This window comes from Phoxinus phoxinus (genome assembly GCF_949152265.1).
Source record: "Phoxinus phoxinus genome assembly, chromosome: 13".
NCBI lineage: Eukaryota > Metazoa > Chordata > Actinopteri > Cypriniformes > Leuciscidae > Phoxinus > Phoxinus phoxinus.
Genome location: NC_136888.1, coordinates 31393744 through 31410138, shown reverse-complemented (window position 1 = coordinate 31410138; position 16395 = coordinate 31393744). Strand labels below are relative to the sequence as shown.

Below are 16395 nucleotides of genomic sequence, written 5' to 3'. Positions count from 1 at the left end.
CAACACACAACCATGTCTGATACATCACTTGAAGTCATGAATGCAATGACTGTCAATTAAATATCAATAATCTATGTTGTCTCATACAGGCCTGAAAAAGATATAGGAAACACTATCAATCTCACTAGATAAAGCTATCAAACTAATCTGCAGATCTAATATCTATCTGCTAGATATTTCACAAAACTTTCCGTGCAATTTTTTTCAATCACATCCAAGCATTACAGTCTAATAACCTGTTTATATCGATTTGGTGCATTTTCACAAACCTTTTTGACCATGTATGGTGTTTGTGACATTGAGATAATCTTCTCCGTTGTAGAATCGAACAGTACAGGTGAAATTACTTCTGGGATCCATCCAGTCGTTTTTAGAAACTTTAATTCTGCTGCTGATCTGGTACAGTAATGTGGCATTGTCCTGTTGGGCTGTGGAGTCAGTTGACACACTGTCCTCTCTCTCTTTTCCGTTCACTTTCCAGGTCAAACTCACATGATCGGGATAAAAGCCCGTCGCCACACACACTAACGTTAGATTTGAATCTGTCCGTTTCTGGGAACAGATTTCTCTTGGAGATGCTGGTAGGATATTGACTTTAGGTAGAGTGATGTTTGTAGCTTGAGAAGGAGAGCACAGTGTTAGGAAGTTTGGTTATACTTTATTTGTAAGGTGTCTGTTACAGTGTAATGCATTTACTGAGTAATAATAATCCACTACATGTACCGACTATAGGGTTAGGATTAGGGTGTGGTTTAGGGTTAGTTGCATGTAATTGTGCACAATTTATAGTAATTACTATAGTAGATGTAACGTGTAACAAGGACACTAAAATAAAGTGTTACCAGTGTTAAAGTCTTACAAAGTGTTTATTATACAACAATTACTATGTTATTACTGCTGTCATTATTAAATGGCTCAATGAAATGCTTGATTTTAATTGATCAATCGCACCATGGTCATTTTTTTTTTGTACATTGATTTTTCATGACAACACACTGATGCTACTTTCATGTATTTTGTGATTTATGCTAATACAGTATGTGGATGAAATACTGTATCCATCCCAAAGTGCACATAGCAACTTACATAATCTAGATGTTTTGTTTAAACACACATTTAAATGTTTAGATGATTTCATTTGCATACTGTTTTCTATAGTTTTACGCTTTTAACACCTGTAGTTTATTGTAAATCCTTTTATTATTACAGTTATGTAGATAGTTACAGTATTATTTCAGCGGAAATGTTCCCCAATTTACTCATTGAAAATAGATAGGAAATTAATATTTTATTAATAATAAAAACACTGATCATTCGTAAGTTAATTATGAAATAAACATTTTAAACAATTTCTAGTGGCCTATGGTCCTTGCTTCTTTTTCCAATCTATTTTCATTTTGCATGCCATGTACATTATGACCAATCTTACTGCATTTCACACATCAAACAAGTGCATTTATTGAAATATGTCTACTTACTATTTCAGAGTTAAAAAATTCAAACTTACCCAGAACCGTCAGTTTAGTCCCTTCTCCAAATTCTAGTTTGGCGTAGCTAGTACACGATGATTTATCTCGTTACCCAAACCTCAACAACTAGCAGCTAATGATGGGCAATGGTACACTGTTTTTGGGGCCCCTTTTCAGTTTGAGACCATGAAAGCCATAGTGGCCTCCCAGCTGTTACCCAGAGAGGCCTCTCCTGAGCTGAAGGTATCGACTCACATGTAGATTGTCTAATGTGCAACTAATTAAATCTAACAAAAATGTATATACAGTGGCTGGATGTATAGATGAATGTCACTGCATTGGATAAAATATCAAATAGCATCTGCAGGGAAATTAAGCTAGAGATTTTTTTAGAAGTAACCTCGCTGTTCTTATCATATTTTTTCCAATTAATTGAACTGGGCGTCCAGTTTTGGTGGATATGTAGTCAGTTGCACTCAAGTTCACACAGGTAGGGTAACCACAGGTGTAGTTCATCATATTAACTTTGAACATCTTCTTTTTATGTTTGACAATCACAAAGTGTCTGCATTGTATGGGATGTATAGATTGAGAAAAACCTTCATAAAGTGGCAAGGTACACGTCTGCAGCATTCATAAACCCTTATTAAGTGGTGGGAGTCTAATCTGGAATAATAATAATAATAATAATAATAATACACATGTGCTATGTGCTTTTCGTTGCTTTCATTTTCATTCAGACGATAGAACAATTATCCTGCAGTTAATAACTTAAAGAAGCCAGAACATGTTTCTTCAAGGTAGGAGTCGAAGTGGGATCAATAAAAGTTATGTATTGCTAATAATAATGTTTAGTGCTCAGTAACAGTGTATTCACTATAGAGGGCTTCTCATAGACCACATACTGTACGCTACAGAATATAAACAACCACTTATATCATTGTTACCATGTTATTACTTGATTCAAATTTCATCAGTGTGGAGATCAGTGTAGTAAGTCCTATAAAAGTTATTGAGTAGGGACTTCTTAAGGTACAGTATATACAATTTATTTGTTTTTCCTAGAAATCAAACCTATGACCTTGGCATTACTAGTGCCATCTACTCCACCAGTTTGCTACAGCAAAAAAAAAAAAAAAAGGTCCCTATGAAATAAATGAGAATTTTCTTTGGGGATAATATCCATGCATCATATATTTTATTTGTATTATGTATAGGCTATAATACAGATTAAAATAAAAACAAAATACATTAAATCTTAATTATTTTTACTTCTGTTAAGTCTATTTTTATAGTTTATTCGTATGCTATTGCTATCAAATTATTACTAAATAGCAAGGAAACAAGCAAAACAAAAAAATATCAAACCAGTAACACAACTAGATTTTATGATTAACCTGATCTTAAGCATCTTCACACTTGAAAACTAGAAAAGAGCAGAAAGAGAGAAATAAAAACTGGAGAGAATCTTCAGTCATATATACAGCATCTCTTCTCCGGATGAAGTAAATGGAGAGAGTTTTCTTGGTGACTTCGTCAAACCAGACATGTGCAGTTCTTTCACTTTCCATGTGAACCCTGTAAAACAAATATAACAGAAACATTAAGACATTCAGAAAAAAAATATGTCTATCTATCTATCTATCTATCTATCTATCTATCTATCTATCTATCTATCTATCTATCTATCTATCTATCTATCTATCTATCTATCTGTCTATCTCTCTATCTATCTATCTATCTATCTATCTATCTATCTCTCTCTCTCTCTCTATCTATCTATCTGTCTATCTCTCTATCTATCTATCTATCTATCTGTCTATCTCTCTCTCTCTCTCTCTCTCTCTCTCTCTATCTATATATATCTGACTATCTTTCTATCTATCTATCTATCTTTATATCTATCAGTCTGTCTGTCTGTCTGTCTGTCTGTCTGTCTGTCTGTCTATCTCTATCTATCTATCTATCTATCTATCTATCTATCTATCTATCTATCTATCTGCAGTCTATCTATCTTTCTGTCTGTCTGTCTGTCTGTCTGTCTGTCCGTCTGTCTATCTCTATCTATCTATCTATCTATCTATCTATCTATCTATCTATCTATCTATCTATCTATCTATCTATCTACAGTCTATCTATCTATCTATCTATCTATCTGTCTGTCTGTCTGTCTGTCTGTCTGTCTGTCTGTCTGTCTGTCTGTCTGTCTGTCTGTAGTAAAAAAAAATTGTAACAAATACACTTGTAACCAAACACAACAAGTTGCTTATGATGTTAACATCCTTCCAATACTTATGTTAGGAATAATTAAAACTAGAAGTTAATCAGCCTTACCTTTCTCCATACAAACACAAAGATGACAAGGCCATACAGTGCACTCTTAGCAATGACTATGCCATATGAGAGCTTGACCACCTGATATGATTTGACATAGTCCTCTGGAGATGAAGAGAACAAATTATATTATAATATTATATTTATACATAGCAATACTGATCAACTTTTGACCTCTGACCCTAATTCCTAATATCCATCTCGTGCACATAGTCATACAAATAGAAAAGAGTATATCCTTACCTCGGGTATAATCACTCCCTGCAATTAGATGATAAATAATTATAAGACCCAAATATTAAAATAGGTAAACATATTATATTCACAGTCAGCAGTTTCTTTATTTTATTTTCTTCATATATTTATCTCTAATGCATACCTCCAATTCCAAAGACCGTATTGTTAATGGGAATTTCCCAATTTTCTTTTCCATTGTAGAAGTTAAATTTACAGCTGAATTCGTTTTTTGCGTTTTTCCATTCTTTTTTAGGGACTTTAAGTCTGCTGGATATGGAGAACGTTCCTGATGTTTTGTCTTGGGTGGCATGAGGGTCTGTCGCTACTCCATCGGTTCTGTTTTTGCCTCCAACCGTCCATGTTATGCTGACGTGGTCTGGGTAGAAGTTATTGGCCACACACACAAGAGTGACCGTCTTCTTACAGAGCTCCTTTTCAGAGGGTTGTATAATTGTGACATTTATGTCATTTCGTTCACTGACTTTAATTTTAGGATCTGTAAAAAATAATATTACAAGCATATGACAGTCAGAAATGCGTAATTTATTCATATTTACATTAACAATTTTGAATCTTGAATTATTTAGGGTAACACTTTATTTGTATACAGTGTCCTTGTTACATATGTTACATGTACTTACTGTAGTAATAACAGTAAATTATGCACAATTACATGCAACTAACCCTCAACCAAACCCTAATCCTACCCTAACCCTATAGTAAGTACATGTAGTTGCTTAATATTACTTAGTACTTAAATATATAATTACAAAGTGTAACTGTATTCAGTTTTATGAAGTTAACTTTTTTATTATTATTATTATGTTTAAGGTGTCCTTGTACAGTGTAATTATACGCTACTGTAAGTACAGAGTTATAATAATTAACTACATGTACTTACTATAGGGTTAGGATTAGGTTTTGGTTCAGGGTTAGTTGCGTGTAATTATGCACAATATGTAGTTATTATTATAGAATACATGTAACATGTGTAACAAGGACACTGTAAAATAAAGTGTTACCGGGAAGTGTCAACAGTGTAACTATAAATGCAATTACAGAAATGTAAGTACAGAAATGAATTACAGATTTAATTACATGCAGGTTTTATAATAATATATGTAATGCAAAAAAAAAAAGTGCATTGTATCAAACTATTAATTTAAATGATAGAACATATAGTTAAAGATACTTAATATAAAGTGGGAGCCAAAATTATGCAAAGAACATTAAGAGTAAAAAAAAAAAAAATTAACCACATTTTGGGGCTAATGTTACCATATTACACTCAACTCCGTGCATTTTACTGCAAGGAAGCTGGTAGGTTGCATTTCTACAGTTTATGTGCTCAATTGCTTCTGCAACAGGAAAACCACAGACAACTTTACATGAAACTGCTGTATCTGCACCCACCAGCTCACAGTTACATACAGCTCATATCTTACTTTATAGAGCATACAGAATAGCAACAGTAATACAGGTTTATAAAAACACTGATTCATATAGTGCACAACAACAAGAGTTTCCAATGAACAGGTGCAACACTCAGATCTAGAGAAACTATAACTGTACATATATCATATATATATTCAGTTATTGGCACTGACAATGCTACTCTGACAATGCAAAGTACTTCACAATTATCCCAAACGAACTCAGAAAATGTACTTCTTACCTAGAACAGTGAGTTTGGTCCCCTGGCCAAAGTATGCAGGTCTGTTGTTCACACTGCTCAACAGCTACAGTAAAACTCTTCCTATCACTTTAACCTGACTGCATTATATGCATTATTAGACTCAATAAAGATTTTAAACACTGCTGTAGACCAATAACATAGATTTTCAATACCATATGCAATAAATATATATCAAAACTTTTCAGAAAAAACAACAAGCTTCCATATCACCAAATTAAACATTATGAAGGATTTCAAATAGCTTGTCTAAAGGCAGTTTATAATCTAAACCTGTGATTCTGGACTCAGCACTACTTTTAGCACAGAATATTTCTACTCGACTTTCTACTCTATTTCCAACACACCTCATTCACTTATTACAATTATTTTTACCAACACATTCACAGAACATACTTATAAACTGATGGTAAATACCAAGAGACAAGCAAACAAAAATACATATTCTTACCTAAAACCGTAAGTTTGGTGCCGTTGCCAAAGTATGCAGGGCTGTTGTAGTTCACACTGATTCTCAGCTGCAGTTAAAACCTCAGCTATAGAGATCATGTAATACTGACGCTTATCTAACTCTTCTTCTAATTAACATCATCATTTTAGATATACTACTAAATCATTTAAGTTCTTAAAGATCAGATGTTCAGTTTACTCACCTAGAACTGTAAGTTTTGTGCCATTGCCAAAGTATGCAGGATTGGCATTGTTCACACTGATTATATGCCACTGTTAAAACCTCAGCTATGGTGTAGTTTATGTGAACATTGCCACTTATCCCACTATTTATTTATTCTTAAAGATGAGTTAACTAGTCCTATTCTTCCAATTTACCATAATTTTTAGATATCCTGATAAAACCCCTTTTAAATAGCAGAATACCAGATTTACTCACCTAGGACTGTTAGTTTAGTGCCAATGCCAAAGTATGCAGGACTGAGATTGTTCACAATGATTCCAAGCTACAGTTAAAACCTCAGCTATAGAGATCATGTGTACATTGACTAACTTATTTCTAACTTCATTTTTAAAGATTACAGCTCTTCTGATGCATGTGAATACCAAAATTAGATATTCTATTAAAATATTAGGTTATAAATATCACACATGATACTAAATTTACTCACCTAGGACTGTTAGTTTAGTGCCATTGCCAAAGTATGCAGGGCTGCGATTGTTCACAATGATTCCAAGCTACAGTTAAAACTTCAACTTTACTGCAGAGCATGTGAACATTGACTAACTTATTTCTAACTTCATTTTTTAAAGATTACAGCTATTCCAGTTCTTCTGATGCATCTGAATACCAAAATTAGATATTCTATCAAAATATTAGATTATAAATATCACACATGATACTAAATTTACTCACCTAGGACTGTTAGTTTAGTGCCATTGCCAAAGTATGCAGGCTGCGATTGCTCACAATGATTCCAAGCTACAGTTAAAACTTCAACTTTACAGCAGAGCATGTGAACATTGCCTCATATCCCAATCTACATTTTTAAAGACTATTCCAGTTCTTCTAATTCATGAGGACACCACAATCCTAACTTTCTTGAGTATCAGAAGTTCTACAAATCCCACATAATGCTTAAATTACTCACCTAAAACCGTAAGTTTAGTGCCATTGCCAAAGTATGCAGCATATCCAGAGTTCACACTGATTCTATGCAACAGTTAAAACCTACGCTACAGTTGGATTCATATAAACAGTGCTACTATCCCACTATGTCTAACCTATTTTAAAGACATAATTAGATTCTCGAGAACTGCCAGTTCATCCAATACCAATTCATCAATATGGCCATTTTACTTTTGTTAATGAAATAGCATAGAATGATGTTTCTTACCCAGTACAGTTAACTTTGTTCCATTGCCGAAATAAGCCTGACCAAGACCAGTGTCACAGCACACATGTGCACTAACAAATTTACCCAAGACACCAGATGCTAAAACCCAAGCATCTGTTTTTACTTGAACGCCTTGAGATTATCATAACAATATCTACTATATATAACAAATACTTGTAGTAATTTAGCATAGTCATTTACATTTGAGACATACAAAACAATGTAATTTTGAAAGCTCTCAAAAAATAGCATCATTTTAGATCTGAACAACACATAAGCTGGATATGTTACTAAAAATGCTTGTAAGTTTATAAATATTAAGCAAATTACTCACCTAGGACCGTAAGTTTAGTACCTTCGCCAAAGTGTGCTTCACTACCCATGGTCACACTGATTCTATGCAACTGTTAATACCTCAGATAGTCAAAATCATAAATTATGCTACTTTATACCTCTATACACCTAACTTAATTTTAAAGGATGATTATCTCAAGATTACTGAGAAGTATTCCAATTCAATTTATTTACATTTAATATAATTTTAGATAACACATTAACTTCCATTTGACACAAGTCCATTGTGCTTTTCTGTTTAGCATCGACATGTCAATGGCAATCAATGAAGTAGAATTCAATTATTTTGAATATGCTTACCCAGAACAGTTAGCTTTGTCCCATTGCCGAAGTAAGCTGGATAACTACCAGTGTCACAGCACTCATGTGCACTCACAAATTCACCCAGGGCGGCAAATGCAAGTTCAGTTTTAACTTAAATGCCTCATGAATGCTGCTCAACTACATCAGTCAAATTTACTTCATTTATAGCGTGCTCATTTAAGTCATTTCATAAATATAATACACGAACAGCATAACTTAGAAGATTCATTGGATATCAAAGTCAGTAAATACCTAAACATCACAAAGCTTCATTTTTGTAATATCTTGATAAGTTTTTACATATCACACAGAATGCTGAAATTACTCACCTAGGACTGTAAGTTTAGTGCCATTACCAAAGTATGCAGGATCGCCAGTGTTCACACTGATACTAAGCTACAGTTAAAACCTCAAGCTATCAAGATCATGAAGACTTTGCCACTCGTATAGATTATAGATTTTTCTTACCTAACACAGTTAACTTTGTTCCATTGCCAAAGTAAGCCTGAGAAGCACCAGAGTCACAGTGCACACGTGCACTAACAAATTCACTCAAGACGCCAAAGCAAATGCTATCGATGCCATTCACGCAATATTATATTGAAGATTCTACATGTGTACTCAATAAATAACATTTCTTTGGACCTGAACATCAATATACTTGACTTACTCACCTAGGACTGTAAGTTTAGTGCCATTACCAAAGTATGCAGGATTGCCAGTGTTCACACTGATACCAAGCAACAGTTAAAACCTCAAGCTATCAAGATCACGTAAACTTTGCCACTCGTATTATCCGAGATAATTATAAAAATAGATTTTTCTTACCTAACACAGTTAACTTTGTTCCATTGCCAAAGTAAGCCTGAGAAGTCCCAGAGTCACAGTGCACATGTGCACTAACAAATTCACTCAAAACGCCAAAGCAAATGCTATCGATGCCATTCACGCAATATTATTTTGAAGATTTGACATTGTGTACTCAATAAATAACATTTCTTTAGGCCTGAACATCAATATACTTGACTTACCTAGAACTGTAAGTTTAGTGCCTTTTCCAAAGTATGCAGGGTCGTATTGATCACACTGATTCTGTGCTACAGATGAAACCTCCTCAAGCTCTTTCTTACATATTTAATTGGTTTTTTTCCCCAGTAATTGGAGAACACCAACACTTCTCAGTATGGTATAACAATTGACAATCAAATGTCTACACACACTGTCTAACACTAAAGAGTGTTCAGAAAATGCAACAAGCCTCTTTTGTTTGTTGAGCTACAGTACAAGGCATTTCTAATATTTACAGTACAACATTTTTGCAAAAGTCAGCTTTTAGTTTAATGTCTTACCAAGAACTGTTAACTTTGTTCCATTGCCGAAGTACGCTTGTCTACCTCCACCAGAGTCACAGCACGCATGTGCAATAATAAAATTACTGCGACTTTGTGGACTTAAGTCTAAAGATTGAAGCTTCAGAAATGCTACTTAGCCATTTTATCTACGCTGGGGAAGATGATTTTTACTAATTTGACCTAGTTTACGAATCATAAAATTACACAATGTTTCTTGAAGTGTCATCAGAGACATTTTTTCTTAGTTTTCTTGCAATGATAAACCAAGCTATTCAAAATTAGATCAAAATATTTCTTACCTAGTACTGTGAGTTTGGTGCCATAACCAAAGTATGCAGGGTTGTAGTTGTTCACACTGATTCTGCGCTACAGATAAAACCTCCTCTACTCTTAATACCATACATGCCATCATTAATTATCACAATAAAGAGCAAATTAACAACAAAGAGTTTTTGGTCCTTGAAATGCATTAACTCTGATATATAGTAGAATTGACCAATGTCTACTGTACATACAAATGTAATCAGCAATTTTGAATAGAAGCCTTACATTTGATAAAGCTCTATCATTTAAATAGTATGAGGTGTGTTTCTTACCAAGTACAGTTAACTTCGTTCCTTCACCAAAATAAGCCTGAGAAGTGGTAGACACAGCACACGTATGCACTAATAAAATGTCTAGGATATGTGCCACGTCTGGACATTGATCAATAGACTTTTTTCCAAATGAATTATCTTTAAAATTCAGTACCTCATAATACTAATCCAACAAATTCAGTCAAAAATGTCTCACCTGTTACTGTAAGTTTAGTTCCACTGCCGAAGTGTGCAGGACTGAACTGGTTACACTGATGTCTAGCGATGGTAAAAAACTCCACTAAAGATTTTATACTAACTACATCCAACTGGCACTGGCTATAACATCCTCTATAAGGAACGACTTAAACAATAGTTCACGATGAATAGAAATGATACCAACACACTGGCTAAAAATATTTAGCAAAATCCTGGTCACGAAAAAATTCAAGCACAATGAAGACATTGCTTTGGCAACTATTTCTGATGTTTTGATACTGTTTGTGTAATTACACTTAGTATTTCTAGAAGATTTAAAGTTAGAATCATAATTTTTCTTACCTAAAACAGTAAGTTTGGTGCCGTTTCCAAAATATGCTTGCGTGTTTGAGCACAGAGTATCAAGACCGTATCACTAACTTCTACCCTACCAAATCTTACTCCACTACATTATGCAATTCCCATTGGTAATTATGTGTCCAATGCATTATTTGCATTGTCTTTTACATTTGCTTACCTAAAACAGTCAATCGTGTCCCTTCGCCAAAGAAAGCCTGGCCGGATCCAAAGCACAGCATGCAGGCTCACTGATAAAATAACTTCGACTGCCTAACCCTCACATTTACTAATCTTATATGTGGTTCTTTTCGATTGTATTGTGATATATTTGTGCTCTCTGTTTTCCCACATGACTCGTTTGATATTTTCACTCATTTTAGTTTAAATGATCAACTCATAAAAGAGTTGCACAGCATATTTGTAAAAGTTTCCAATCGAAGCTGAAGCACTACTTACCAAGAACAGTTAATTTGGTGCCGTCACCAAAATAGGCTTGATAATTGGCACAGCATACGAATGTCATGTCAAAAACAGCCCCAAATTGAAAATCGCACTGTATTTTACACAAATTGTCAGGATAGACTTACCTGACAATCATCAGACACATAGTTTTGTAACTGTCTAATATTCCCATGTAGGCCTACATATTAGCATAGTTAAAAGTGTTTCTTACCAACAACTGTTAATTTTGTTCCATCTCCAAAGTGAGCTTGATAAGCATTGTCACAGTGAGATGGTATGCACAGATTTATGACAAAAACTATGTTATGAATAGTTAAAGCGTTTTTGAATGGGCCTCTTCCCTACTGCTTTCATAGTTAAGTCATAATAAATATATGAAAGGACAACATTAGTCTATTGAACACTGGTCAGATATTAAATCAAATAAACTTACCTAAAACGGTTAGTTTTGTTCCATTTCCAAAGTATGCTTGTGAGCCAGAGACACATTGTAAACGAGTGCTCCGAAATTTGCATTAGAATTCCTCTTTTTCCACGGTCATATAAAAGTCCATTAATTCCATAATAGTTGTCTCCCAGAAGGCTGTTCAATGTAAAAGCGTGTAAATGTGAAATATATATTTCAGGAAAAATATCAAATTACCCAATCAAGTCCAACCTCAAGAACACGTACATGTATTTACCGCCAATAAAATGTGATCAAATTCATTAAAATGTGGAAATAACTCAAAATATGATTGCTCCTTCTGTCCTAGATATCTATTATATTTAATGTTGAAATCCAATGGAAATCTGCGCAGTGTTTGTATTCTCTGTCTCCTGTACATTGACTGTACATGGCGGGAGGTTTTTGTACAGCGGCTCTATGGGATTGTATCACCGTGGCCCCCTGTCCCCACGGTGCTAAAACATTATACAAAAACGAAACATTCTCTTGCTCTCTTCCCCCCTACTCTCCCCCCGTCCCCCATTTTATCTTTATTTTTCATCATTCTCTTGCACATGTTCTTTTTTTATGTCTGTCTGTATAAAGTCTATGTTGCTATTTCTGTGATTACTGAGAATTTGGGCAGGTGCAGATTCCTCCACCTAAAAATGTCTCAATGACAGTTTGCCGACCCCTCCCACATCCTCATGTAATAATCACCAGAGTGTGGGAACAATACGAGAACTAGATCTGTTCAATGTTTTGAGTCTGTAGGCACTTTGGTAACACTTTACAATAACATTGTAAGAAGTGGTAACCTGCAGCTGATACCTTAAAGAGCTATTTTTTACTTGATTCAACTCAAAATCAATAGTGTTTGCATATTAATTTAGGTTGATATTAAAAAAATATTTTTGGACTTGAGTTAAACCAGTGAATTTAGATTCATTTTTTAAAATAATTTTTCGTAAAAAAAATACATATATTTTTTCTATTTGTTTAACATTAGTTGACTAAATTAGTTACAGTAACATGAACTAAAAATGTAAATCTTATCATTCTTAATCTTAGTTGATGTTAATCTCAAAGTTTACTTACAGTATACTAAAGTCACAAGTAGTCCTGAACTAACATGAACTAAAAATTAACTCTTGTATTTGTATTACAGTAACTAATGTTACGTAAGATGGATGGATGGATGGATGGATGGATGGATGGATGGATGGATGGATGGATGGATGGATGGATGGATGGATGGATGGATGGATGGATGGATGGATGGATGGATGGATGGATGGATGGATGGATGGATGGATGGAAGGATGGATAGGAGATCGATCGGTAGGTAGATAGATAGATAGATAGATAGATAGATAGATAGATAGATAGATAGATAGATAGATAGATAGATAGATAGATAGATAGATAGATAGATAGATAGATAGATAGATAGATAGATAGATAGATAGATAGATAGGTAGGTAGGTAGGTAGATAGATAGATAGATAGATAGATAGATAGATAGATAGATAGATAGATAGATAGATAGATAGATAGATAGATAGATAGATAGATAGATAGATAGATAGATAGTCAGATAGATAGATAGATAGATAGATAGATAGATAGATAGATAGATAGATAGATAGATAGATAGATAGATAGATAGATAGATAGATAGATAGATAGATAGATAGATAGATAGATAGATAGATAGATAGATAGATAGATAGGTAGGTAGGTAGGTATGTAGGTAGGTATGCAACTAACCATAAACCAATTCCAAACCCTAACCCTAGCCAACATGTTGTTAGTTAATATTACTCAGTACTTAAATGTATTATTAATAACACTGAATTAAGGACATGGAATAGCCAAGAAAAATATTTTATAAAAACTAAATACATAAATATTGTTGCCATCTACACTCTAAAAAATGCTGGGTTGTTTTAACCCAATTTTGGGTCAAATATGGACAAACCCAAAGTTTGGATCAAAAATGCCATTTAAAAATTTAACCCAATGGCTGGGTTTGTCCATATTTGACCCAAAATTGGGTTAAAACAACCCAGCATTTTTTAGAGTGTAGTTATGTACTTAATGGAAATCGGAATAAAATTCACTTCTAAATCAACTATGATCAGCATTTAATATTCTTTTAAAACAGATTTTGCCCTTTCAAAAAAAAAAAAAAAAAAAAACATGAATCAAAATTGTTAAATGCATTAATACATATAACAATTGTGAACAGAATACATGTGTATTGCTGTAAACATTTCCAAATAAATTAATGTCTGCAATAAAATAACGGTTGCATGTATCTTTAAAAGCTGAAGAAATGCAGTAGGCTTACTGTAATGATATATTATGCACTAGGAACATTTATATATTTCTCAATATTGTGTAATTCCATGTTAGACAAATTAAACCATCTATTTAACTTAAAGACAAAAAAAAATCAATGTAAAAGAAATTTGCAGAAATGCATTTAATATTGCAGTTTATGATGCACTTCAGCACGAGTCCTCTCTAAATAAAACAACTGCCATATGATAACAATGACCACAGAGGAATCAAATATAGTTCTGTTAATAACTCTTTAATACCTGCTCGCAGTTTTTTAAAGATCTCAATCTTTCTAAAATATTACATACAGCATCCTTTAAAGAATTACATAAATTGTGTTTCATTGACTTTTTTCTCTCAGTTAAGTAACAGAATTATTGTAGCTTAACATATAATATGATAAATAATGATTACTTTATCCATTCTGGCAATATAAGAAACATAAATCAGAAGCAAAACAAGAGCAACATTTAAACATCTTTATTGCTGATGATTACATAATCAGAGATTACAGTGGTGAATGTGGAAATACATAAAGATTATCATGTCATCTGCCTCTGTAAAATACAGTATAAAAACCTTCCTAAAGTTACTCATATCATCCTGCAGAGGTCAGCATATGATCTTTAATCCAGACGATGATTAATTCATATTAAACTTTACTGTTCTTCGGCAAGTTGTCTCTATTAATGTCAGAAAACAGCATGACGAGCACACGGCTATGTGGATTATAAGAAATATTTCATGAATTATACATGCATCTGTTTTGTATTATGAACACATGTGCAGATCAAGAGATAAGATTGCAAATGATTATAATGATTTCCAAAGTCAAGCTGTTGTGGGGCTCATGTGATCAAGAGCTCCCCTGAATGACATTTTATCAATGAATTAGCAAAAAAAAAAAAATGATAAAATACATTAATTAAAAAAAAAAAAAAAAAAAACATTGAAAAAACTGAAAATAGAATTGTGAACCCAAATAGATAATTGTATTAAGTCACTTTAATTCTGAACAGCTTTCCAAGAGAACGTAAATTTAGTCCATGGATAAGCACTGGGATTTTTTTATTGTTCGTCTGTCTGTGTATTAGGAATTAGGCTTTAGAGACAGGGATTTTTCTGTTGTTTTTCGGATGTTTTTATTTCTGCAGGTTACTTTTTTTTTTTTGCTCAAGTGTAGATGGCACCAAATTACCGTCTTTTTGAGCAATTCATTGAATAATTACATAAAAAAAACACAGATTCGGTCTGTTTACCAAAGCATTGAGCAACCCATACATTGCTGTTTTTTTCTTGTAGGCTACATGGACACTTTCCACTTTGGACACTATTTTAATGTGTTGTAGGCTATTTTTATTCATTTCCAAAAGAGGAAAACATGAATTATACCGGCCATGATATAAAGATGTCATCAATATTACAATTTAATGCCAAATGTTATAAATGTAAAAAAAAAAAAAAAAAAAGATAAAAAAAAAAAGATTAAGGATAGGTAGGCCTACACTATGTAACCTTTTATTTAAAATTAACAAATTTTAAATAATGAATACATCATCAAATCCTTTTCCAAGACGTGTTTATGTCTTACTCCGATTTACTATGGTAAGCAGTGTTTATATTTTAGACCTGACGGGGTGATTTTCGCGGGAAATTGCGTACACACGTCACTCGCCCCTGGGTGCTTCGTCATATCCGTAAATAATGAAAAGTTGCTCAAAGGCGTGTATGGTGTCGTTCGATAGTTGTCACAACGAGCGATAAAGCTTGACATGATGGAGCAACTAAAAATCATGAACCTCCGGGTGATTCCGTTTTAAACAATAGAGAAAACGACAAGAGAAGACAGAGCTCTTAATACAACGAGGACCGACATTGGCTTGGCTTTTCGGAGATGCGCGAACTGAGGGATTTGAAATGTTGTAAAAGCGATGCGGAGATGATGGTGTTTTCATCTCAACAGGTGAGTAAGGTATTTTATTGAACAGATAAATTGCCATATAGCTCTCAACATAGTTCATTGTAAAGCATTGTCTATTGTGAAGGCCGAGGGTCATTTCATTATGGTTGTGTAGCGCTGTGTTCGAAAATTTTTGCAAGAAGGAAGTGCGTTTATTAATGTGTAAAGCTACAGTAACATCTTCAGGTAGTCAGCTTGATATCCCTTCCATAAACTGGTTATATCTCTTAGTAGTGAATGTTGTACATATAAATATAGCTCTATATGTATATATATATCATTTTTTTATGAGAAAGAACCATATTCATCCATACAGTAGATCTGAAGCACAACCAAATCAAGTTCTTCAACAAAATGAATGCAGTTTTGTTTTTTAACCGCTAGAGGGCCAACGGTTACGTAGTCAGTGTACCTTTAAGGTAGATAGATATTTGTTCATAACTGTGTAGACATTAAACATATTAAGCACTAAGCAGTG

The 16395-nt window shown here is 33.6% G+C and overlaps 1 protein-coding gene across 5 annotated transcripts; it reads right to left on the bottom strand.

The window, feature by feature from the left end:
- Nucleotides 1–2615: 2615 nt before the first annotated feature.
- LOC307009711 (M1-specific T cell receptor beta chain) lies at nucleotides 2616–11260 on the bottom strand. 5 transcript variants are annotated; one of them, XM_079633709.1, is made up of 5 exons: nucleotides 11179–11260; nucleotides 4183–4536; nucleotides 4047–4064; nucleotides 3804–3907; nucleotides 2616–3047 (listed from the first exon to the last, which is right to left on the bottom strand). In XM_079633709.1, the coding sequence occupies exons 1-5, from the start codon at nucleotides 11243–11245 to the stop codon at nucleotides 3030–3032; spliced, it is 561 nt and encodes a 186-aa protein (XP_079489835.1). In that variant the 5' UTR covers nucleotides 11246–11260; the 3' UTR covers nucleotides 2616–3029. The 5 variants fall into 5 exon arrangements, with proteins under 5 accessions (XP_079489835.1, XP_079489836.1, XP_079489834.1 ...); XM_079633710.1 differs by lacking the exon at nucleotides 11179–11260 and adding an exon at nucleotides 10901–10976; XM_079633708.1 differs by lacking the exon at nucleotides 11179–11260 and adding an exon at nucleotides 7100–7286.
- Nucleotides 11261–16395: the final 5135 nt, after the last annotated feature.

Bases quoted from the DNA above. Each gene is read 5' to 3' on its own strand.
- LOC307009711 (XM_079633708.1), bottom strand. From the start codon at position 7,199: ATGCTCTGCTGTAAAGTTGAAGTTTTAACTGTAGCTTGGAATCATTGT. The intron at 4,537-7,099 runs GTGAGTAAATTT...TATTTTTTACAG, and splicing joins CACTAAACTAACAGTCCTAG to ATCCTAAAATTAAAGTCAGT.